The sequence below is a fragment of the Rhododendron vialii genome, chromosome 1a (genome assembly GCF_030253575.1).
Source record: "Rhododendron vialii isolate Sample 1 chromosome 1a, ASM3025357v1".
NCBI lineage: Eukaryota > Viridiplantae > Streptophyta > Magnoliopsida > Ericales > Ericaceae > Rhododendron > Rhododendron vialii.
In genome coordinates, this window is record NC_080557.1 from 46,662,625 (window position 1) to 46,688,053 (window position 25,429).

General features: G+C 38.8%; 4 protein-coding genes across 6 annotated transcripts; 1 reads left to right on the plus strand and 3 right to left on the minus strand.

Annotated features, from left to right (window-relative positions):
• Positions 1 to 528: 528 nt before the first annotated feature.
• On the minus strand, positions 529 to 6,261 carry LOC131321999 (transcription factor UNE12). Of its 2 annotated transcripts, none has more exons than XM_058353088.1 (7): positions 5,899 to 6,261; positions 4,232 to 4,351; positions 3,470 to 3,535; positions 3,220 to 3,285; positions 2,468 to 2,545; positions 2,116 to 2,360; positions 529 to 764 (listed from the first exon to the last, which is right to left on the minus strand). In XM_058353088.1, exons 1-6 carry the CDS (start codon positions 6,259 to 6,261, stop codon positions 2,130 to 2,132), a joined length of 924 nt encoding a protein of 307 aa, XP_058209071.1. In that variant the 3' UTR covers positions 529 to 764; positions 2,116 to 2,129. The 2 variants fall into 2 exon arrangements, with proteins under 2 accessions (XP_058209071.1, XP_058209064.1); XM_058353081.1 differs by having other exon boundaries at positions 529 to 821.
• A 2,116-nt stretch (positions 6,262 to 8,377) lies between these two features.
• LOC131322013 (V-type proton ATPase subunit F) lies at positions 8,378 to 11,719 on the minus strand. Its single transcript, XM_058353102.1, has 5 exons — positions 11,453 to 11,719; positions 11,010 to 11,090; positions 10,361 to 10,442; positions 9,623 to 9,705; positions 8,378 to 8,771 (listed from the first exon to the last, which is right to left on the minus strand). The coding sequence occupies exons 2-5, from the start codon at positions 11,070 to 11,072 to the stop codon at positions 8,607 to 8,609; spliced, it is 393 nt and encodes a 130-aa protein (XP_058209085.1). The 5' UTR covers positions 11,073 to 11,090; positions 11,453 to 11,719; the 3' UTR covers positions 8,378 to 8,606.
• A 346-nt stretch (positions 11,720 to 12,065) lies between these two features.
• LOC131322018 (glyoxylate/succinic semialdehyde reductase 2, chloroplastic-like) lies at positions 12,066 to 14,671 on the plus strand. 2 transcript variants are annotated; one of them, XM_058353114.1, is made up of 4 exons: positions 12,066 to 12,274; positions 13,643 to 13,713; positions 13,797 to 13,869; positions 13,986 to 14,671. In XM_058353114.1, the coding sequence occupies exons 1-4, from the start codon at positions 12,143 to 12,145 to the stop codon at positions 14,025 to 14,027; spliced, it is 318 nt and encodes a 105-aa protein (XP_058209097.1). In that variant the 5' UTR covers positions 12,066 to 12,142; the 3' UTR covers positions 14,028 to 14,671. The 2 variants fall into 2 exon arrangements, 1 of the variants encoding a protein (XP_058209097.1); XR_009198677.1 differs by lacking the exon at positions 12,066 to 12,274 and adding an exon at positions 12,286 to 13,464 and having other exon boundaries at positions 13,643 to 14,671.
• Positions 14,672 to 15,623: 952 nt separating this feature from the next.
• On the minus strand, positions 15,624 to 25,035 carry LOC131322029 (histone acetyltransferase GCN5). The gene is made up of 13 exons (XM_058353130.1): positions 24,323 to 25,035; positions 23,643 to 23,707; positions 23,367 to 23,447; positions 22,952 to 23,023; positions 22,298 to 22,466; positions 20,768 to 20,811; positions 19,770 to 19,869; positions 19,464 to 19,532; positions 18,516 to 18,570; positions 17,983 to 18,101; positions 17,160 to 17,253; positions 16,102 to 16,243; positions 15,624 to 15,968 (listed from the first exon to the last, which is right to left on the minus strand). Exons 1-13 carry the CDS (start codon positions 24,890 to 24,892, stop codon positions 15,902 to 15,904), a joined length of 1,647 nt encoding a protein of 548 aa, XP_058209113.1. The 5' UTR covers positions 24,893 to 25,035; the 3' UTR covers positions 15,624 to 15,901.
• Positions 25,036 to 25,429: the final 394 nt, after the last annotated feature.

A 25,429-nucleotide genomic window follows, 5' to 3' on the forward strand; every position in this document is an offset into this window, starting at 1 on the left:
TATTTGAAGAGACCTTTTTTCTCCATCCAGTTGTTCAGCTTGCTAGGGGTGGTGAAGCCTGAGTGCCCCTGAGGGATTCTGTAAATCCCGTTCGGACGGGGTGAGAGCTGTCCGGACGGCTTTGGCTGAGTTCGCGAGATGCTGAGGTTATGTAAATCTTGTCCGGACAGCCCTGGCCGAGTTTGGACGGTCATAATTAAGCGGTCAGAAAAGTATTTAAGGCCATGAATCAATTTTTTACATTTAAGGCCAAGAATCAAATTTTTTTAATTTTTTTTTTCAGGATTAGAACATTATATTATTGAGAGGAAAAGCTGTTATAATTTGTAGAGAGAGACTTTGAAAGTTTTCTCCATCGACTCTAGTTAACTTGTGTGGCTCCTGAGGAATAGACAGTTGTCGAACCTCATATATCTGTGTGTTCTATCTTTCTCTTTTCCCTCTATTTCTCTAGTTTGTTTTTCTGATATTTGTAGCATCCAAAATCCTGAGTTTTTTGTTTGTTAATGAGTCTAAACGGTAGTTCAATTGTCTATAATCTCTACACAACATGACTCCTATTGTATTGCCAGTGCAAGAACAAACATGGTTACAATACAATTACACAATATAAGCCAGGCTGAACAACAGAATGGGAAAAAAGTCTAGACCTGGAACTTAAAAGTTTGTTTCCTCTTAATGTCTCAGGTTCGAAATCTCTTAGGGGCTACCAACTCCTTTGACGCTCGTCCATACAGAACTTTGCTCCATTTTGATTGGGCTCCCTACAAGTGGACGGTGACATTGAGCTTCCAAGATTAGTCGAGGCGCACGAAAGCCAGCTAGTTATCAAAAAATAAAGACAGTTACACACATCTTATTCCAAAAGCTCCTGATTTGGCAGTAGCGAGTTGCTCAAACTTGCTACTGGCTGCAGTAACTCTCTTACATATTGTTTATCGAAACAATTTAAGTAGATCTACCCGGATAGCGTCTTGCACCTCTCCCCCTATCAACTAATAACACACACAAACTTGCAAACTAGCCCAAGTGATTATGTGATTATGTGCCCGTCCAATGTTCACTCAAGCTTTTTTTTTTAAGAGGATCGCTGTCATTGATATTTAAAAAGATCGAAATACAGATACAATACACCGAACACAAGCTAACAACCCCTCCTCCTCCTCTCTCTCTCTCTCTCCCTCTCTCTCTCTCTCTCTCCCTCTCTCCCAGTGCCCATCCGAAGTTCACTTGAGTTTTTTTTTTTTTTGACGAGGATCGCTGTCATTGATATTGAAAAAGATCCGATGATCGAAATACAGATAAAATACATTGAACACAAGCTAAGAAGCCCTCCTCCACACACACACACACTCTCTCTCTCCAATGATTCCTCCTAGAATAATGAAAGGGAAGTGTACACGAAGTCAAACATCTTTTGGAAACCAACCAGCCAATTCCCATAAAGAGACACAAGTTGGCGGCATTAGTTTATGCTAGACTGTAACAAAGCAACTTTTACAGGACAGCCAACCATTATCCACTCCAGAATCGCATTCCATTTGCTACCACAAAATACATAAAAATAAACGAAATCACATTAAAATACAAGTTCTAGTCCACCACCTTTCCGATGGCCCCTCCACTCACTTCCCAAAATGACAACCCCCCACTACAAAAGTGCATCCGTCACCCACCATTGACACAAAAAAGCAGAGCATATCATCATAGAGAAACGTTTTTGACAAATCTTCCACCTCTGATTGAACTTGGCAAAGACATGAAGGATCTAACCCGCTTTATTTTTACACTATGACATCAAACCCTCTTTTGACAAAAAGCCGATATGAAGGGCAAAAGGCGCGACCATGGCATCTGACTTTGATTGCATTTTTAAAGGAGGGCGACTAGTTGGTTCCGGGGGTTGAATTTAGGTGCATTAGGGTGGGGACCGAAGAATAAGCCGTATTCGGATCGATGATTTCGGTAAGGAAAAGGAAGAACAAATGAAAAAGTTGAAGGATCTGACCGATGTCAGTCGTTAGGTACTTTATCTTTTCTATTTCCTTCTACTTTTTTCCCTCGGCATAAATTAATGACCAATATACAGGTTCAGGAGATAGTTTTGTTACGCACCATTTCCGTAAGGTTCATGATGGGGGATGTGATTCGGACTTGACGACTGTGGTGGCATCCGGTGGCTGTGTTTGGTATATTGCCGAGGCCAGTGAGATGGGCATGATGCAAAGTGCCTTTGATTGGAGGAACTGCATGGCAGCCCCGACATTTTCTTCCATGAGCTTAGCCACCTGCTTTTCTGTCCCATCGTTTGACCACTTCTCCCAAGCTGCTTGATTCCTTCCACTTTCACCGGCATCTTGCTAAAACATGTACAAAATGATGCACGGTTAAAGAAAAATGAAACCACGAATAAGGTGAACGGAGAGGAGAGATGCAAAAACATTTTTGACTTCTTGCACATTGTTACCTCCAGGGACGATATTGGAATGTCCGTTACCAGAGGTGCCACGGCACCAGCTCCACCCAATCTACTCATGCTCAAAACCTGAAAAGCATTAATTATAAAGGCAGTTAAGGGAATATCTGTTTGTTCAAAATCTTTTAATATATTAGGGCTCAGCAATAACCCAAAGCCCTTTAATTGTAGGATGCACCTTCTATATAAGTCTTTCCATACTGCATAAATGTGGATACTGCTATCTAGCTCTATAAAAGTTAGGGTAAGCCAGTAGGATCCACATGCGAAATAATTGCTAAGCTTCAATGATGAAGGTTATGTGCAACTTTGCAGGCTCTTGAAACTAAATCACCCAGAAGATTTTGGTCTCAAATCACAGCCTAAAATCAGACTCCAACATTAACTTGCTGGTTCAAGCAAAGTGTTTAGGAAATTGTAAAATGAGTTGGGAAAAGTATGAGCATGTCAATGAGTGAATTCGTGGAATTCTGCATGAATTGCAGGAATGCTTCTTCTTTTTATTTATTTAGAAACTATGCTTGACAATGTGAATTTGGGTATGGTATAGGGGCTGAATACAATTCATAAGGCAAAGTATGCATCAACATCACAATACCTCCGAACCTTGTACACTACAGAAAGAAAATGGCAAAAAGATGCATACTCTTGAAGAATCTTTATTCATGAAAATAAAATTATTTCCTCAAGTGACTGGCCAAGAAAAAATACTCAAATCCAGAAAGAACTCTAGGTTTATTTACCTTAACTTGGAGCCGTAAGAACTTCACGTATTCCACAATTTCATCAAGCATGGCAGCTCTATCTGTCTGGAAATGCAGGAATATCGTAGCGAGAGTTGAGGGAGTATGAATTTATCAATAACATAGCAGTTTTGCGACTTGGTAACTTGAAGGAAGAGAGTGAATGATTTCATAATTCCCTTCAACTAATGCCAAGAAAGCAAGCAAAGCTATCTAGTTTGTAAAGTGCAATAAACGAGGAGACACTAACCTTGTTGACACTAGGAACCAAATCTTGCAATGCTCTAATCCTTTCTGCTATTCTTTCTCTGCGTAACTGAATCCAAACGGCATAAAAGTTGGATGAAGGTCTAATAATTACAAACTGTCATAATATCATACAAGTACTACTTGTTATTACACCTGAGATACTTGTTTAATGCCAGATGGAGAAGATTCTACCAGAAGGTAAAGGGAAGGAAAACACTTAAACATCATGCTAATTGGGGTTTCAAAGTTATTTCGTTCGATAATGTTGAAAAGTGATAAAGTTAACGGAATGCAACCGTAGCAGCATAAGAACAAACTTATGAGGACAAATGCTTAATACAAGCTCCAGGTATTCACTGCTTGTCTGTGACACAAATTGGGTGCACTGGTTCGTTATGCTTGTTTTGGAATCCGGGGCATCACTATCTAGTGTCCAGAACTCGTCGCATGCATAAGAAAAGAAGCAAAGATAGTGGCTTATCAGTTCAAATGGATATGCACAACTTATATAAGAAAACCCTTATGATCAGAGAATTGGGTTCCCTTCAAATAAACTCAGATTATTGACATCATACGCTCATTTTTTTTAAGGAAGGACAAAAGGCAACTGCTCATGTAGACCTGTCTGAAAGTGCTTGTCCTCATGGAAACAGCGGGCAGTTGTAGTAGGCCTATAGGGATTTCCTAATTATTTGCCGGCTGAAGTGCCTAACATTTGTGAAAGCCTGATAAACATCTATGACTCACATACTATACACCTTACCCTCTCAGCAATGCTGTGTGGATCCGTAGCCTGTCCTCGTCTTGCCCGCACCCTGGGACGAATAGAAGGTGGATGTGCCATGGCATTAACTGTGTTAGGCATTGGCTGGCCTGAGAAAGTCTGCAAATAGATTCAAAGCCAATGATAACATGGTTATAAAAGATGAGGACGGGTGATATCAAAATTAAAAAGTAGGACAAATATAGAACTAAGCTCAAGCAACAAACATTAAATCGGGACAAAAAGAAAATTACAGGCACAAGTTGAGAATACGACATTTCAAAGAGTGAAAGGTTATATCATCTTCTTAATTGCATTTATATTAGGGACATAGGACATAAGATTTTATGGCACTAGATGTGAGACAGTAGCACACTCCGCAACAGGGAAAGTCTAGAATCCATAGATTGAGAAGCTAGAAGCAAATTTTTAAGAAGGTGCACCAAGTTTCTATAACCATTCCCTTCTCTTGCTTGCATACTGCTCTCTAACTTCGTTTTAAGAGCCTATAACAAGAACAGTGAATCATTTTCTTGCTTAAGAAGTACCCCATGTGTTTACCAGTAGTGACTTTTCAATTAAAATATGGGCTATAAGCAAGTTTGACTTGATATTTCATTATTTAGAGTGGATGCACCGATACAACAGACAGTAGCGGGTAAAAAAACATCAAATGAAAACCAAAACGAACACCGAATACTTGTGTGACTATGCCAATGAGAGAGACAATAAGAAACAAAAAAAATCCCGCACCATTTGACTGATGAAACAAATCTTAGGAAACAAATTGAGAAAATGCAGAAACCAGACAAATTAACAAGTCAACAGCCCAACGAGACATAACACTTCCAAGTCCCAACTACCCATTGGAGACAAGGCTTGAGAATCAAGAGGAGGCAAAAAAGATACTGAAAATGAAGTCCTACAATTTTATAAGAAAGAAAGCTTAGGACACAATGTATGTGTGTGGATCCCACGTTTATTATGCAGGACTCACGTGCATCGGATGGTTCAGGACTCAGGAGATATCCTTAGCATTGCTCATATTTTAAACTGCTTAAAAAAGGGCTTAATTTTGGCAAACCTCGGTTTCTTGACACATCAAACAACCATCGGCCTAATATATTTTTGAAGATCTTATTCCGTTTCCTCTTCCTCCATTTTACCAGCAAGCAAACAGTGTATAAGCTGAATACTTCTATTATATCATTAACTGCCAAAAACCGGCGATAATTATCGCCATCGCCACCTCCTTTCCTTGAACAAAAATTTCGATAAAAAAAAGAAAGAAAGAAACTGTGAAGATAAATTTTCTTTCCTTTTCTTCAGTGTTTCTCCTTGAAAGTGAGGGAAGATGAGAGAAAATAATTAAGCAGTAAAACGTGAGAAACATGAGGAGAGTGCGCTTAAATTTTTTTGTTGGGGGACCATTTTTCTGTTCTTTTCTCACTCGAACCAAACAAGGGAATTCTATAAAACTTTCCCTTCTTTTTTCTTTCCTTTTCCCATGTTCCAAACAGACCCGCTAATAATTATTGTAAAAAATAAAACTAATATATTTCACGAAAATTTAAACAACTTATTACGTATCAACGTGTTCTTTTAATTGCACACCGGACAAACATTTCGAAACGGGGTTCGAGTTAATACCACTCTTCCGTACTTACGTTTTTCATGGAGGAAGACGACGATCGGCCATCACCAACATCCTCACGAAAACCCTGCTTACCCTGGTCCAAACTCAACCCTAGCGGAAACACACTCCCGTGGAACCCACCACCACCACCTCCACCTCCACCGCCGCCGAGATGGGCCGAGCCGTCGCCGGAGCTGAGCTGGAGCATCATCGGAGTCCCACTGTTTCCCGCCAAGTTGGCGTCGGCTGGTGCGTAGGCTGGGAATCCGAGGATTTGTTCGAAGAAGTCGTCGGTGGGGCCGTCGGAGGGGTTGTTAGCCATGGTGGCGGTGACTCGGCTGAGCGAGGTGGTGTGGATCGGTGAGCGAGGGGAATTGGGAGTTTCAAAGAGCATCGACAGTGAGGTACAAAAAGGTCAAAGAGGAAAGGGATGGGAGAATTGGCTTTGCGTAGTGCGTGTGACTGTGAGAGTATATATAGACAGAGAGAGAGAGAGAGAGAGAGAGAGGTTTACCAAAAAAAAAAAAGAGAGAGAGAGAGAGAGAGATTGGTGTTGCTCAGTTTTGGCTGAGTTCTATTGGCTACTGAGAGCAGAGAAGAGAGGCGAGGAAGGGGGAGGGTCCACAAGGATCTACGTTTACTGAAATTTACGTTTTGTGCCATCTCCTTGTCGGAGAGGGATTTTCGTACCCTCAAATTATTAATTTAATACTGATTTTCCGGTAAATAATTTTTAAATTATCGGTTAATAATTTAAAGAGTGTGAAAATCACTCTCATTCTTATTTTCTTTCTAGTGTTATTCTGTGGGCCCTTCCAAATTTGCAAAGCGTAGACAACGGCATTTGTATCTTCTTCCTCTTGTTTCTCTACTTTCGTCTTAGACATTTATGTGGAGCCAAACAAAAATGTGTGTAAATAAAAATGTTGAAAAAGTTTATGAACTCTACATAAATGTATGTTGAATAAGGTGTTGAGACACCACACGGTGGTAGGGGTGAGCATGGATCGGATTGGTCTGGTTTTATAGTAATCCAATAACCAAACCACTACTTACGGATTATGAATTTAGAGAACCAAATCAATCCATAAAATTCATAAAACCAAACCAATCCAAACCATTCAAAGGCGGTTTGGTTTCGGTTTTAAACCACGGTTCGTTTAAAATTGAGATATCATTACTATAAACTATTTTAAGTACTTAAAATTGCATAGATAACTTAAACTAAAAGTTATATTGAAATTAATATATTAAAATCATCAAAACTCACTAACATCAATCAACTAAATAAGAATAGAATACATTAGAAAGTAAGTTACTGAGATAAAAGAGTAGGAAATCACTTTACTAAGCCCAAACCACGTATGTTTAGCGTAATGAAATTGTAGGAATAGCAAGTTTAGGAAATTAATATTGAAAGTGAAAGAAAAGAATAGGGTGGTGGAATAGAGTATTAGATAAGGAAATTAAGTTTATTAAGTATATCTGAACAAATTATATACTATATGTGTGTGTGTCTATCATATGGTTCGGATTGGTTTGGAACCAGAACCATTAACGTAAATCCATAAACCAAACCATGTAACACGGTTTTTATTTTTTTTAAACCAAGACCTAACCACATCATTAAAAAACCAAACCAAATTATTCAGTTTGGATTGGTTTGGACTGGACTCACGGTTTCATGGTTATTTTGCTCACCCCTACACGGTGGTGCCTCAAGACTAACAAATAAATTTTCCAAATTTGAATTTTTAAAAAATGCCCTCCAATTTGATTTAGAATCACATCAATTCAAAAAAGAAGGGCAAAAAGAGAACTAAAAGAGAACTTAGTAGGGGTTTGTTCCTTATTTTTTTCAATTTGACAGACATTTTGTGAAAAGTTAAAAAGAAGACAAACAAAATAGGCGGACGGATTATATAAAAATATAATCCAATGATGTTGTAATCACACAGTCACAAAGGAAGACGGTTCATTAAATTATTATTGGAGTATCAAAGCGTGCGTAATTTCTTGTGTGGTTGGAGTGTTTTTCTTATGGATTTAGGTCGCAAGCCCGAAGGCGTGGCCAGCATCTGTCGTCAAAAATTTTGATAGAGTTTTGTTGATGCCAAATTGTCGCGCAAGTCTGCAAAAAATTGGACACCACTTGCAAAATGACCATCCCTCTTCGTTTTCTGAACTTCCTCTTTCCTATCTGATGTTCATCAAATCACCTGGAGAAGGATTGAAAGGAACAACAAATCTTCACCAAATCCTTCACATCAGCACATTTTATTTTGCAATCCTGATTTTGAAATGCACATCCAGTTTGAAACTTAAAATGTAAATCTATAGGCACCCTACCAGTTAAGATTGTCATAAGATCAACCGTACGTTCAGAGGCCTTGTGTTCAATCCTCTCAAATGTTGCACTGTCGGTATGAGCAATTCTTGTTGCCATCTCAAGAGAAACAAACTAGAATAACCCCAGCTTTCTGATTCCGAGTAGTAACTTGGGCTGAACATTTATCACCCAAATCCAGTTTAAGTCATTTGCAATATAGAAAGAAGCATTCAACGACTGCTTTCGACAAAAGTAGCTTATTCAGAATTTCAATCTAGAACAACTATAGCTCGAACTTGAAACATGTTTCGTCAAAAGAATTAAGATAAGCAAGCAAAAAAAGTGTTTCAGGATACACACGACACAACACAAGGGAAATGGTGTGAAACATGATATAACTACAGGCAGAATTAACGCCTCCCAGAAGCCACTGATTCAGCAGAGAAGAGGTACTTCACTCGTGAAAGAACCGAATCATGGGTAGGATCATAAGGATGGTCCTTGGAAGGAATCTCCAATATTGCTGGAACTGGCTTGTTGTAGCTATCCACCAAAAACCTTATCATGTTTGCAACCTGAAAATGAACATCCGACAATTTTTTGTCCAGATATCATATGAGAACTTTGAAGGTATAATAATGCAAAGTCTGAGTACTAGTATGCCTCTTACTACAACAAATTACAAACAAATCAATGGGATCTTGTATTTGTACCGCTCATATCTCATATTGCAAAAAGGTAAACTTAAAGGTTAGGAAGAATGTTCAACTATTGCAGCAAAAGATAAAGTCCTAAAGAAAAAACAGCATGCAAGCTCTTTAACAACCTATCCTCATGGACAAGTGACGAGACCCACAGATAAGCATTTCCTTGGGCCAGTTAAAGGTTTGGCATAGCATACGGTCGTCTGGTTAATCTAAAGTAACCATAAAAGGAAAGCTGAACCACAGAAAAAAGCAAAACAGGAAAGAAGGAAAGGAAATAGCAAAGTACTACATTACATACAAGAATGGGCATTTCAGGTGCAAGCCAGATAATGCAATTCGAAAGTGAGGCTAGTTCTTACATTTTGTTCAAAATTTCCTCTGGGCAATGAACGTTTGGTTTTATGTATGCTCAAGCAGTGTTTAAACACCTCCATGAGAAATAATTATGGACAACTGGGGAAGCCAAAGCCTTGAAGACAGCAATTCATATGGCAATAGACAGTAGGGCTATGGCCGCTCATCTGGCAGCAGAGTGGTTTTCAAATGATGGCTTCCTCTAGCAAAGTCAATGACACATGCCAATTACCAAAATAGATAATAATAGTAAAAAAAAAACACGTCTAATAACAAATGAACTTGCACCATTTGAGCCAAATTTCTAAATTGCATATGCATAACCACAGAAAGAGGATTATGACAAAGTGATATAAACAACTTACATACTGACTGATCATCACAATTGCAATGTCCTCTCTTGTTGTGAACTCTTTGAACGCTTCCTCAATTTGTTTAACAGTAGTTTCTAGGCCATAATGACAGAACTTCCATAAGCCAAGGTAAGAATATTCATAGCTGGCAAAGAAAACGAATCTTCGCAAACTTGATCAAATTTGACATTGGAAAAAAAAATGCTCCACATCGTGATAGAGGATAAACAAAGGAAGAAAACAAGGTTGGAACCATAAACCATTAAACAGTAATTCCAAGCCAAAGCAGTTATTAAGTTCAAACATTTCTCAGCAACTTAACAGATTTTGAATTTGATTTCATCTAAATTTAGTCCATTGCACAGGAAGGTGTAAGAACGGTTGTAGGGAAAAAAGGGTCTACATCATAAGATTAGACCTAGAGGAAGTTTCTAACAATCCAAATTACGATATTTGTATTGGGAGAGTATATTATTCGATACCAGCAGTTTGTTTTGGTAACAATTACTGCCAGAAACAGCTACTAAAGATAAAAACATCAAAAGCCATTTATCTAATTGCTGAGTACATTCTTTCACACGGTAGGGTAACGGTCTACTCATTCTTTTAGGCCAAAGGGCATCCAAGCACCCAAAACAAGGGGGAATGTTCACTTCGGAAATGGAACCACAGGAGCAATTAGAAAACATTAAAAGAAAAGACCAAGCAACCCCATAAAAAAAGAATAACATTCCGAGCTCAAAAGCATACTTGAGTCCACAATAAGGTAATTTGTCTTCCTTCTCAAGTCCACATTTCCAACTCCAGCCAGTAAAAATCCAGTTATTGTGTCCTACATCAGATTACAACAGCAGTATAAGGGTTGCATCAGCAGAAATTGAGAAGCAAGGAACGAAGAAAACATATCTAATTAGGTTATAGCAAGCTATATAACCAAAAAAGCGCTAAATCCTACATTTATCCCCTTTTCCGCAACCTCTACACTAAACCCTTTGGAATGAGTAATTTGGTACGAAAAGAAAAGAAAGGATTAGAGTGTCTCACCAAATCACTCATTTGGATTGAATGACTTGGTGAGAAATGGAGAGAGCAGTACAAAAATGAAATTTTGGCCCTTTCACCTTTCTCACCATATCTCATCGTCAAAACTCAAAATGGTGAGATTTGGTGAGAAAGAACTCTCCTTTTGTTATCAGATCATTTCTCAGAATCCAAAGAGGCTTGTTACACTCTAAGTAAATAGCGGAAAAAACGTAAATAACAGTAACAACCAATTATGTCTTATACGCAAAATTCGAAAAAAATTCAGAATCTGAGTGTCCAACACAACTATGATCAGATATATCTATGCCAAGCAATTTCACTACCGAAGCACGGATATAAAGAAGAAGATTGTTACCTCATCAGCAATCATAGCAATGAGTGCTGAGTTTCTTGTAGGGACTTGAACCTTGTTAGCCATTTAAGACAAATATTACAGCTGTAAAAAGGAAAATACGTGCGAGAACGTCAGTTATTACTGCGAATCAAATCAGGGCCGGCCCTGAGCAGAAGCCCAGAAAGCCTCCGCTTTTAGCACCCAAAAATGCTTCAAAGAAGGACCCCCCCCACCCAATTGGATGTTTCTCCTATACATCTGTCTTGAATGGATTCACGACAGAACCCATGTCCCTGAAGGTGGCTGATCAAAAAAAAAAAAAAAGTCCCTGAAGGTGCGTTTATTTACTGGACCCCAAATCTTTTATGTACACAGAACAACAACAAAATACACACGCACAGAGAGAGAGAGAGAGAGAGAGAGAGAGAGAGAGAGAGAGAGAGAGAGAGAGAGAGAGAGAGAACCTGTGCCTATCGTCGCCGGAGCTCCGTTCGATTCACGATTAGGATTTTTGGGGTGGTTCCGATTCTGATCTGGTTAAAGGCTAAACGATTTCCAAAAGCCAGTTTTATTGGATTTGATTCAATGCAGCCAAACCCATTATTATAGACTCAAAAACTTCATTTAACATCTCGATAATATGTCTCTTTGTATCCGATTACGATCACTTTTACTGGGGTTACTGTCCTTGATGATTTCTACAACATAAACGATTTAGATCTTTGAAATGAATCAGACATAAGTTCATATTTGATTACTGAGTAGCCAAACCTATAATTACAACGCTCAGTTTGCTTCGGATTTGATTCTACGCATTCAAGCCTATTATTACCAATGCAAAAACTTCATTTAGCTTCTCGATAAGATATTGATTTGTATCCGATAACAATAAATTTTTCTAGAATTAGTGATCTTGATGATTTATACAATATGAACGATTTAGATCTTTAAAATGAATCTGAAATAAGTTCAAATTTGATTACTAGTATAGCATGACTGTGGTAAATAGACTTCGCATGTGGAACCTGCGAAGTCTTACTCGCGCTTTTCAAAGGCGACTTTACTTTGGCATTTAAAACCCTCTCCTTCGTCGGGCTTTAAATCGAAGTCTTTTCATCACCACACGCTGCACCTCGCTGGCGAAGGAGAAATCCATGGCACTCACCGCCTATCATCTTCTACTTGGATTCTTAATTCTCCATTTCCAAGAATTTCTCCGACGAAATCCATTGGGAATCGTTCAAGCTTCTCCACTCTGTATGCTCAATCACTTCACGCGGCCAAACGTAAATCTCTCTCTCTCTCTCTCTCTGAATTTTGATCTTAATTGCGTGTTTAAGGTATTATTTTGGTGAATTTTCCAGTTGGGTGTAATCATGTGTTTGGGATTTCAAGAGAGCATTTTAATTTCCAAGCAATTCAACTCTATATTTTCTATTCAACTATTTTTTTTTTACCCCTTACATCCAAAATGTAGTTTGTCATTGCCAGCTCGTGTTAGATTTTTAGGTCTTGGAATTATGGGTTCACTGATGGTTTTGAAAGGGGTGTTGGTTTGTTCAATGAATCAATGGAAGATAGGAAAATAAGGATCCTTCCGGATGGATGTAGATTCCAGATCAAGAGATTTAACATATAAATTATAATTCAATGAGAGTAGCTCAAGTTTGGATTTGATAACTTGGATTTCGAGACTGAGAGTTTGTTTGCTCTGTAATGGACCTATCACCAAATCTCCCTCATGCTTTTATTATCATGGATTTGGAGTTACGATTTTGCTAGGCGTGATTTGAAATAGGCACCAGTTTGGGATTTTGGGTATATAGGGAACATATTGGCTTGCAGGCTTATAGCTATCCCTCTCACATTCAGTACAGTTTGTTTAGGATTTGAGTATCTTGATAAATTTGGGCACGAATTACATCTTATTTGTGTTCCTTTTATTTAGGTTAGTCTATGCTCGAAAGGAGACACTCTTTTACTGCTCCAGCCAACTAATCTTAATGTTCTTGCATAGAAGGCAAAAAATTTTCAACCGCTGACTTAATTTTGTGAGAGTTACACCATGAACTTACTTATTGTGGTTAATAGCACGGGAGAAAAAGATATTAGGCTCCTAGGATGTTGGTCCTGTATTCTTTTTAGAAATCTCAATGCTCTATTCTTAGAACTGTCGGTCAGATGTACACAACTGAGGCTTGTCTCCTTTTTCTTTGGCTCGAAATGATCCATTTGAAGCCTCTTTCTTTGGCTTGAATTTCAGTAGTGTTTGTTTAGTTCACTCTCTAGCATCCATTCCTAAATAAAAAGATTTTCTTTTTAGTAGTACAAGTATGCAAGTCTTCTATACATCTTGTAAGTATATTTGCAACAAGTAGTTATGTCCTTTACACTGTTGTTTGGCGATTTCATGTATGTTGTGTTTTGCCACCTCCTTCCCCTCCGTTCATCCCACAGATCATACATCTTAACTTGGGTTGGTTGCTCCATGTATCCATATAGCCCCACCTATCTATATTCTGAGACTGTCGAAGTCGAACTTTGGAGGAACATGAGATACCACATGCAGCTAGATAGCTGGTGCTTTTGTTTGTCTTCTTTCACCGTGTTATTTAATGATGTCCTCTTATAACATCCCCTTTGTATCACTCCAGTTGAGGTTTTTCCTTGGAGACGTGGGGAATGGAGCTGCAATGAAACTTGTTGTGAGCATGATCATGGGAAGGTTCTGCTCTGTGTGTGTGTGTGTGTGTTGCAGTGCTTGCAATATGTGACTAACTATTGTAAAACGTCTTGCAACATTTGCAATATGATGGCATCTTTTTCTGAAGGATTGCTTCTGAGTGAGAAAATAGGACTTGACCCGAGCGTTCTAGTAGAGGTATTCTTAAGATCGAGACATAAATTTCCTTTCCGCAATTGAGCATACTGGATTAGCCATTTTGTCTTTGTAAACTGGGATGTACAATATTTAACCATTTTTGCGTTGATTCCTAGGTAGTCTCACAGGGCGCCATTAGTGCACCTAAGTTTCGATAAAAGGCCCTTCAATGGTCAATTCCTTTTTTCTGTTGCATTTCCCCTGAAGCGTCTACAAAAGGTTTGTAACTAAACAAGATTGTCGGTATTGTAGTTGTAATTCCATGGTGTCATTGTAGTATGAATTTGTCCGTGGCAGGACTTGTAGCTTGCTCTGGTATTAGCCAAATGCCTTTTCCAAGCTACACTGAATGCAGCCACATCAAACAAACTATACAAAGGTGGTGGCTAAATCTCGTGGCCTTGGCGACGAGGACTTCTTCCAGCAAACAAATTATGGGGTTTATACATTGCGGCAAAATATTAGTTTTTTGTTTGGGAATTGATTCTCACAGGATTCTTCCTGTCATGACCGCTCTACATCAAAGACAGATTCAAGTGGATGTGATTTGTCCACTGTGTAAACAAGAGGAGGAAACCATGGATTATGTTGTTTCTTTGATGCTTACACTATTTCTGTTTGTAAGGTTAATCGTGTTGTAGTGCAGCAAGCTGATGTAATAGCGGTAGGATATAAGAGATCTCTTATCTCTCCTACTACTGTGTCAATTTGATTGTATATGCATTGTTCATTTCTCAAAAGAAAAAACAATTGTTGTTTGGACTTTCTTGTTTGAAAAGAGGGTAATGACATGCATAATCAAAATGCGATTGGTTAACACAAATTCTTAAAAGATAAAATGTGAATGCACACTGCACGGCCCCTTAGAAGTGGTTTGGACTATTTAACATAATTTTTTAAAATAGTGGTTATTTCTGGGTGTTTAGCGATTTTTTAAAGCTTTTCTTTAAAGTATTTATACCAGCGAGCAATACAAAAAGAATGAAAGTATGAACCGAGATTGAGAAAAGTTTAAAGAATAAAAATGAAAAGACATGGATCAATCATGGATCCACTTTCTCTAAATTGCTATTTATCTGAACACAACTGGATTTTTATTTGATTATAATATGATTAAACTAATTTTATTGATAATATATCGATATCATCAAGTATGTATATTATCTAGGGAGAGAGAGAGAGAGAGAGAGAGAGAGAGAGAGAGAGATGAGTTTTATGGGTTCAAGTGATGCACAATTTCACAAAAAGAAGTAGGCGCATGCAATATGATTTAAGTGAAACCTAGGGGTGCTAGTGAGGTTTTACCCATAATTGACGTCCGCAAGTTTGCTTTGGATTTGATTCAATGTAGCTAAAGCCCATTATTACGAGCGCAAAAATTTCAAGTAAAAAGGGAGAAGAGGGCTTTCCCTCTTGTTTCCCCACTCTTACAAGAGATGGTGCCTTTATTAGCTTTCGGACCTTAACCCTCAGGTGACCAAGTAAAAACCATGTAGGGAGGGCACTTAGAACAATAATTTCCCATCGCAATCACAAAAGTAACAGGGCAATGCACCCATGCCACATGATAAATATTAGGAGGTGAAGAGATTTCATGAAAACATTCAGACTGTGAAACAACACTTTATGATATAGTTCCCTCGGTCCCGGAAGGGACAGGGCTTCCTGGTATCGTCAACATGGTGACAAGCTTTGTCACTCAAACACAATTCCACAAACAAGCATGGAAAGTTTCCATACCATGAAAAAATCAGTGAAACCCAACCCAAGACGACAACCATGGCACGTATCCACATCCCAAACGAAAGTTATTATCGTCTCGAATACACGATGGTTGATCTGGTTTTGCAAACTTTTTAAACATGGCCAGAATTAAAAACACCAGCCTAATTAATACAACAAATTGCATGACATGAATACATAAAAACCAAGAAGGTAATTATTATATTTCAACTAAAAAGGAGCAAGGAACCTTTAGTTTTTATAAAATTACAGCTTAAGTAGAATATATACTCTTCCCGACTGAAGTTTATCAATGCTGGATTTTGGTACCAGATTGGAGACCAGATTGAACTTTGCCCGAGAAATGGGTTTCCAACCTGTGCAATAACCGGTCAAAAGTTACAACAACAATCTTTTACTATTACTCTTCATATTTTTGACGAGTGTAACCATCAAACAATATCAACATAAAATAGAGTAATAAAGAGCTAGGGATTAGAGCACCCATGCCTGGTTGCACATTTATAGTAGATTGTTTCAGGCGAGTTGTATGTGCGTGCATTGGCAAACATCCTCCTCACATCCGCCAAAAACATCTCAAAAGTCACATAATATTGCTCTGACTCCACACGCTTTGACATCGTTTTCAAATCTGCATGAAAATAACCACCCCAGCATTGAAATTTCAATACAAAATGCACAAGAAAGACTTCGAAAATTGAAAGAAAACAATCCCAAAAGCATGATGACGACAACCAAGATACATGTGAATCTGTGATGTGACGATTATGAGGTCATCATGCTATAGCTTAAGAGTTGGCAGCATAATCCATTCTGTATTCAACTATTTAGCTTACACAAAAGAAAAAAACCGCCTAGTTAAGAATCTTAAGAACTAAGACTTCCAAGTAGCCAGAGGCACTTTATGTAAGTGTAACCACGAACCCAACAATGAAGTTTCCACCAAAACTGAAATATGGTCATAGTCGGCTTTTCTATGTTATGACATTTCTTCCAACCCAATGTCACGTATTACACTGCTGAAGGCAGGTGGCCACAACGTTTTGAGTCAGTTGTGTCTAACGTTCATCTTGAAATCAAATAATTCACTGGTGAAGGTGATAAACACCGTAGCGAACTTCCAAAATATTTCCACCAAAGAAAGACAGCGAAAGATAAAACCAGTTTATTCACAGCGAATGATGTTATAGTTGTTCTATTCACAACTTTTTACTTAAGTGATTCCACACGTTGAGTAACTAAACTTTCACACAAGACGAAATTTCAAAACTTTGACTTTATGTTTTTAGTGCCATCATGGGAGCATTGCAAAAGATTTGGAACTCCAGACCCCCTTCAAGGACATGAATCCACTTGATATTAACAAGATAAACATCTTTGTAAGTGAAAAGCATACCACCAGCAATAGCTATGAAATTAACTCAATAAATTAGTAGGTCTTGGTCCTCCATTGCTACAACAACAACAACAGAACCCATTGGTCCTCCATTGCTACATGGAATAAATCTAAAAACATAGGTTGCATGATGAACAATATCCTTCCTTACCCATGGGATCTTTAATGATGTCATAATAGTCAGGAGCATCACGTGCATCAACTGGTTCTTTGAACGGCCAAGCATCAGGATGATCATGCATTGCCTATTATTGAAGACTGTCCATAAGCGTAGAAAATACCAAAACGACGTGAAGGCAGGGGATTGAATTTAAACTAGTGTTTGTGTGTGTCTGGAATAAAGAGGAAGTACTCTAAAGCAAAAATAAAGAATTGCATGATTTCTACAAGTTTCCAAAACAAAAGCTTCCTCTGTGTCAAAATCTCTCTCTTTGGATTCCACTTAGCCCCTCGTTCTTTCAATCAATTATAAATTCGAAAGAGAAAAAGCTGCAGTTGGACATATTATCCACGTATGTAGGCTTTCACGTAAAACTACTAAACACATAGCTACGAGAAATATGCATAAATGTGGACAAACTGCAGAACATCTGTCATTCTCGTGGGGGTGGATTGTTCAGCTAATGTAGCTGAGATTCAGTGATATTTAGCTGTGAGATTCAGTTAGAAAAAGGGGTATTCGGGTGAAGTAATGAAAGACGTGTAGCTGTGAGAAACAGTTACAACAATGGATAAACCACAGCATGACAGCAGCATCCTCGAAAAATGGGAATCAAGCTTAACTAAGTTCAGCACATGCAGTCAAAGGAACTATCTATGATGCTTTTTCTACATATACAACCACAGTTTAGTAAAGCCAATAACAAAAGATTTCTAAGAGTACTTTCCCAGCAAAACTCAAAACTTCCAATAGAAACCACTTCTATCAAAATAAAACCAAGGTAAGAGGAAGATTGAAAGAATCTCAAACTTGCCTTTAGAAGTGCACGCATGGACATGGTCAAAGATTTCTGATTTGAGGCATTGTCTCCAGAAGCATTTACTGTTTTAAACCGAGAATGACCCCATTGATCAGGTGTCCAACCAGCCTCCCCTATTAGCAACATCACCACCAACTCTAGATTAGTACTTAACAATTACAAAAACTTCATGGGAACACGTTCTGTTTCTAGATTCACTCCCTTCCCAGTGAAGGGAGTTATAAATAAGGTCGCAGAGTTCAGTCAGCAATATAGAAAAAGCCTACACCGTCTCCACCAAAAGAGGAAAGGGCATGGCGCAGCCAGCAAGCTGCATGCCTGGTCTTGAGGAGTGCGTTCATTCTCATTAATACGAGAGCCCTCGAGTCCGCTTTGTGAATTTGTTGATCATCATTTATGATTGAGGAGTTTACAAGGGCTAAACAGCACATGCAACTAGTAAATGGAATCACCTTATGTCCCAACAAATAGATAAATTCTTGGTTAAGTATATGCCTATGACAAGTTGAAAGCATGGGGAAACTTACTCAAGCCAGAAATATCTTCAACTTTGACAATTTTTTTGGGAATACCAGCTTCTTTCTGATAAGAGAAGTCCTTAATCAGAACTAGAACTGAAGCACACAACATAACTCAACAATAGGTTGAAGGGGTGCCTCCCCAATGCTAGGGCTATGCATCAAACACAATCTACTTCAGAAAAATATCATATCGAAAGGAGAACCCAAAATGCTACAGTTGCTCTGGTTAAACAGTTGCTTCCTGCACAGTATGGATATGCAATCCTACCAGCAATTGGATATTACAAGCTAATTGAGTTCAGCTTAAAAACCTAAACCTGTTGAGCTGTTCCTACCTTTGGGGGGTGAGGATTTCTATGCTGAGTGAATGTGTGATTACGGGTTCAGGTGTTACTTTAGTTCAGCTATCCTACAACAGGAACAAGAATTTGACTTCATCCAAACTCATCTCAATACATATACAAACACTCTAGTTAAGTATGCTTGTTGCACAGGGGCTCCACAACCATCCTTGCACAAAGTTAAAATAGGAAACCCAATGTAGGTAAATCACGAAATCAGTTGTATAGTCACTGTCTGTCAACAAGTAGGACTCATAACAATCAAATGGAAGATGGTTTCAAGTTTTAACATGAAGGGTCTACAAAGCATTGTCTTTCAAATGAGTTCCTCAAAATTAGAGAAAAAACAGACAATGGCTGATATCATTCTAACACATGGTTTAGAAATCAGGTTTAACTTTTGTCAACGTTTATTGAGAAGCACGGAAATTGTACCATTATGTCTTTATTTGGAAGTATACAAAAAAGTGTCCCTCGCCTTTGGCTATCTTTGTTTCTTTACTCTAAAAAAAAAAATCAAACATTTATATACATAAAAGAACGTAACAATAATCATACTACAAGTAATCCAAATTCTTGTACATGAGTGATTCATTTTGATGAGAATGTGTACCTTCTGAAAGTCAATCCCAGCGTAGACAATGTGACAATTTGACAACTCCCTTATCTTTTCGTCAATTGCCTGCCATTAAAATAAGGAAGCAAAAGCAAAATTTACTACTAAGAAATCATCTTCTTCTGCTAAAATCACCAAGCACTGAATAAGCTAAACTATTGCAATCCAGGTAAGTCAATTTTTTTCTTATTTTTTTTCCTTTTGGCTCGTATACCAATTGCATAAGAAGTGATATGTTCTCAACATGCCATCCGCTCATTTTCCAACATTACTGGATGCATTGCCTGGGCAAATTTAACCAACCTGCCTCTGACGGCGTATCATAGTTGATATATCAGTGTACGGAAGCTTTGGATCCATTTTGCATTCCATAAGGATTCCTCCGTCATAGTCTTTAATATAGCTGAAACAAGAAACAATGCCTAATAACAAACTGCAAAGTACAAAAAGTTATCTAATGAAATGCGGACAGGAGAAAAGAAATAGCAATGGTCAGAAAATAATTTTGCTATCGATATGGAAAGGGCAGTCATCTTGCTTTGATTCCGCTGTCATAGTCTTTAATATAGCTGAAACAAGAAAAATGCCTAATAACAAACTGCGAAGTACAAAAAGTTCTTATCTAATGAAATGCGGACAGGAGAAAAGAAATAGCAATGGTCAGAAAATAATTTTGCTATCAATATGGAAAGGGCAGTCATCTTGCTTTGAATTCAGAAGAGAAAGGAACCACACCCAAACCCATACACACAAAAAAGAAGAAGAAAGAATTGCAATTCTCAATTCAGATAAGACTTCGGTTTGCGGAAAAAAAAAAAAGAGAACTATTTGGTAGGTAAACCAAGTACCTACCCCCCTGGTAGACCCTAGATGGATGGGTGAGCCTAATGGGAGGTTATAATATGGAACTATTGGTTGCTAAAAGTAACAATTATAATGTCGCAGACACCTACGTTTGGTACCCAAGTAAAAACTTCTATTTTTGCAGACATCATGTTTGGCTCAACAAATTCAATATGACTCTTTGGAATACATGCTACATGTTGGTGAAAAAAGATTAAGGAGGACATTTAACTTATTATCTCCTTCCTCTATCTCTGACCATCCAAAAAACGTAGGATGATTCCAGGTGGAACATAATAACACATTCTTCTCACTGAAATTCCAAACATATGCATAGAACAAAGTGACAAGCGTTGCTTCAAGCTATAAAACAATTAACGAACGTCCCAAAGTTACTTCGTACAAAAATAATCTCTAAACAGTTTAAACATCAACCATAATGTTCTACAAAAACATACCCGTGCCACCGTTTTTTCTCTAAGTGAATCTCTTTCGTAAAGCCCTACAAATTGGTTGCCAAAGTGGATACATCACATACAATGGAAGTCGTCCATTCAAGATAAGATATTTTGGCTGAAATAAATTAACAAATAGATACTGTGAAACTACAGAAATTGAGAAATGACCACATTTCCTAGCAGGCGCCTGTAGTCCACACATATTGGAGGACAGCTGCATACTTCTATCTAGCAGATTAGAAGAATGTTGACAGGACAATATCAGAAATATTTCCAATTTATTCAAGAAAAAACCTTTTTCTTTCCTCCTTCACCCCACCTACTTCCCTTGTAAAGCAAACCATCAAGAAAAAGGGAGGCACTAAGTCAGAGTTTATGGCACTAAGTCAGAGTTTATGTCCAGAAACTTTAACTCTGTAATGCCCATCTGGATTCTGAAGGAGGAATAAATTTTGATTCCTATGACTAACAAGTAGTGAATGGTGGTCATAAAGTTCCAGAATCTTTGGTCCTATAGTCTTGGCTTACCTGTTGAATCAAAATTTACATAGGATTCTAGTCATACCCACAACAAATGGCAAGGCAACAACCAATGAAAAGCTACCAAAGCAACCGTCAAGCAGGACAATAAGATGACTAATTTTATGCCCTAAAGCTATCTCAATGCCCAGGGCCGAATATCTGACAGCATGCGGCACAATATCAAGTTGACCCCAACGAAGAAGGGCCCTAGAGCCCAAACGTGGAGGCCTCAACGGGCTAGTTGCCCTGTTCAGTTCAGCCTGTGGAATCGCGGGCGGGGCATTGGACTAGGCCTGGTTCAACAGACAAAGTGACAAGGTAGAGCCATGTAGGCACCAAGTGACATGGCTCGGGCACGTGGCGACCACCTACGTGTCATTTAACAGTCGTTATGCAATACGATAATCCCAAAAACGGTTATGAGTGACATCATGGAGGGCACGAGCTCACAGGAGCCCAAGTTTAGTCTCTCTAAAGAAGGAAGCGAACACTAACTTACTATCTTGCTAACGAAGTTTTGTGCTTCTTCTCCCTTGAGTTAAGACTCACTTAGGTATTGGAGTGCCTTTCGGCTGCATATGGCTGATTAGGCACTATGCAGCCAAAAGGAACTAACTGTGGTAGGTTTTGCAGGCCTAAGGATGTGGTGGGACTGGGAGAGAGTTCGGATCAGATTCAACCAGTGTAGAAGGACCAGGGGAAGAACTGGAACACACCCTCACAGCCAACTTCATCAAGTTGCACCAGACACTCTCACCTCAAGCGTAGTCCAGTAGATGCCAAAATATACTCCATTGCACGAACTGTCTCCTACGATTTCATGCAGCCTTTGGTGATAATCTTACCATCTTTACACCAGAAAGATGCAAACAAAAACTTTAAAACAACATATTTATGCACCTTCAAACTGATGCTAAACTAAACACGTGAAATACCAAAACGCATGAAAACCAACTGGTTAGGGGAAAAAAAGAGCATCACAAGCAAGCATTTTAAAAAATAGGATACCTGTTTAATAAAATACCCAACAGCATTATTGTCAGCATATGTCAGAAAATGAGTTAATCCGTCAACATCACGAGCATGCTGCTTTAAGTGATTCATCAGTCTTGTGCCATAACCTTTTACTTGCTCATCTGCTGTGATTGCACAAAAAGCTATCTCCCCAAACTTTTGGCTAGAACAATCCAAACTTAGTGTCAGTGGAGAAACAAAAGAGGTATCTTACACGGGTAAAAACAATAAACTGAATATTGAACTCCAAATAGTTTCACTTCCTAATTAAACTAAAGCAGTTTTCAGAGAAAATGTAAAAATCAGAACACTTGATCCACCAGCTTGATAAGGAATGGCATCCATGAGACCAAACCTTTGTCCCAATTTCTGTATGCTAGACTGGCTCAATAATTCACTTATCGCATGATTACTCTATCTATAGTGCTGACTAACGAGGATTGACTCCAAGTCAAAAAAAGGTAAAACCATTCACGTATCAGCCTATCATGTTGCCAGCTGACACACAAATCTACCAAACAGGCATTGTCGGACGCAACAAATGAGTACAAAGTAATTAAAGCAGGAATCTTCAGGAAATGGGTAAAAATGAAAATACCAAGGCAGTCATTGCAATAGTAATATGTTAGAAAGAAATGTGCATATTACCTGACATACGGACGGTATGTTATGCCACCAACGACCAGATTACGTCTGATAACCATAACAGACTTGTGGTTCCTGCATCAGACAATAGGTTAAGCACATCAGAATAAACCAAAAGTGTTAGTATAACCAAATTACCACAGAGCCTGAAATGGTGCAAATTAGTTGCAGAAAGCATGAAATCCAGACAACATTCCTGATATCATGAGTCAATTCAAATACTTTAGGACTGTTTGACTTATTGACGGGAGTCATGTTGGACTTTAGATTTCGACGAAACATATTTGCCTCATTACTAGTATTATTCTGGGTTATGGTCAAACAGTTCGACCATTCACAATCCCTTTGAGGTAGAACATAACTTTTTTAAATATTTCTTGCTACTTTAATGCATAAAGGAAGGTTTCAAAAGGCATACCTGTCCATTATAAGGCGAACAATGTACTCCTTAGGCATATTAGGCAGCTGCCTGCCAAATATATTCTTCAGTCCTATCAACCTGAGGAAGAGACCGAGTAAAAAATGACATCCATCCGAATGCACTGCTTTTTATGACTGATTGAACGTTTTGGCCTATTTGATTGTTACTTAAAGTTTCAGAACAACTACGAGAAAAAGCTTGCATAGCTGCACATATTAAATCTTTCAAAGAAAAGTAGATTCATTATGGAAACAAAAGAAAAAGAATCGATACCAAACCATATGCTCATCAATACCATCATTTGAAACACATACAAACTTGAGCCTTCCAGCTTCCTCCTGCCAAATTCCAAAGAATAACAGATCATTGTCTAAGTAACACAAATGCAACAACGCACCGCCTCCCAAGTCTCAAATCTGCAAATTCTATTATCATTCAACAATGCAAAATTACAACAACTGAACCATTCCAAACCTTGTGTCCCAATCAATTGGGGAAGGCTATATTACTCATTTTCTACCACTATGTAATTGCCTAAGTTTAATAAACTCAAAACAACTTTTAACACAACTCAGCAAGTCCACCTGTTGGTGCCAGAGGCATTGCCAAAGTCATTTTTTGGCTTGCTACAGTTTCAAAAGGCCTAAAAATAGCAATATCACTACATCCGCTTGGTCCCATTTTAGCACAATCTCAGTCAGGACCATTGAATCAAACCTATCTCATTTTTTGATGCAAATTAAATGGCTGCCAAACTGGATGCCAAATTTCGCACCAAGAATGGCATTGCCAAAATTTGGCATTGAGTTTGGCACAAGGGTGAGGAGGGTCCGTTTTGCCATTCTTGACGCAAAAATCTAGCTTTAGCATGGAATTTGGCACATAGGTGGACTTGCTCCATAAAAAGTTAATCACTTGATTGATAAAATTAAAAGAATTGACAGGGATATTACCTCTCTTTTCAAACTCTCTTCCCTAGCACTATAAGCCCCACTAGTCTGCATATTCTCCGTGAAAATATTCTTCCCTGTATCCTCCTTCACCACAATACCCGGTACCTGACTAACACCACCACCAACCCCTCCACCGCCGCCAGTGCCACTTCCACCGTCCTTCCCACCCTCAGACGGCTCAACCTTAACCAAACCCTCACTCTTAATCTTCGCATTACTCCTCTCGGCATTATTCCCCAGCCTCGAGGCCGTGAATGTACGCATCGACGAGTCGTCGTACTCCTCTTCCTCCTCGGACTCCTCCTCGTCGGAGTCGGAGCCGCCGCGGCGGGCGCTGATGCTGTCGAGGTCGTCGTTGGAGGTGAGGGCGCCGTCCCGGGTGGTGGTGGTGTCGGAGAAGGGGGAGGGGAAGGGCAACGGCGCGTCGGAGGCGGTGGCGGTGGGGGGGAGCTTGGTGCGGTTGTGGTGGACGGAGGATGTGGCGGAGGCCGAGGCCGAGTGGGAGGGGGACGGGGATTGTGAGCTCCGCGAGCGGACTGGTCCGGTTAGGCGTGTGGGGTGGGCGTCCATCGTCGTTGATGAGAGAGAGAGAGAGAGAGATTAGGGTTTTGGAGAGCTAGGGTTTTACAGTGAAGATGAGGCTGTGGACAGTTGACTTGACAGACCTCCGTTTTCTTCAAAAAGTCAAGCTTGTTGTTGATGTTTCTATTGGTTGATTAAAGTCCCGTTAGTTGGTTTGTCTGTTGCTTTGCGCCATAATACAAACAATGATACCTGACACTTGGTCTAATGAAAATACTATTTGGAAAAACAACGATTCTGGACACTCGATTCATGAAAATGCTCGGGAAAACATTGAATGATTCAGATTTACAGTACTGTGAATTTGTGAATCTGGACCATCTATCAACGTAAACTTTATGTAATCGATTTTTGTTCTTCTTAGATTATTGTCTTATTAATATGGGTTTTTTTTTATGAGTTCTTTTAAAGTTTAAGTTAAATAAGAAGTCTGAGAAGTAAAAAATATGATCAAAACTCAAAAACGTTTCACTAAAGATGCGAAAAATTGAAAAAATTGTCTTTTTTCTCTTCTCTCATTTGAAC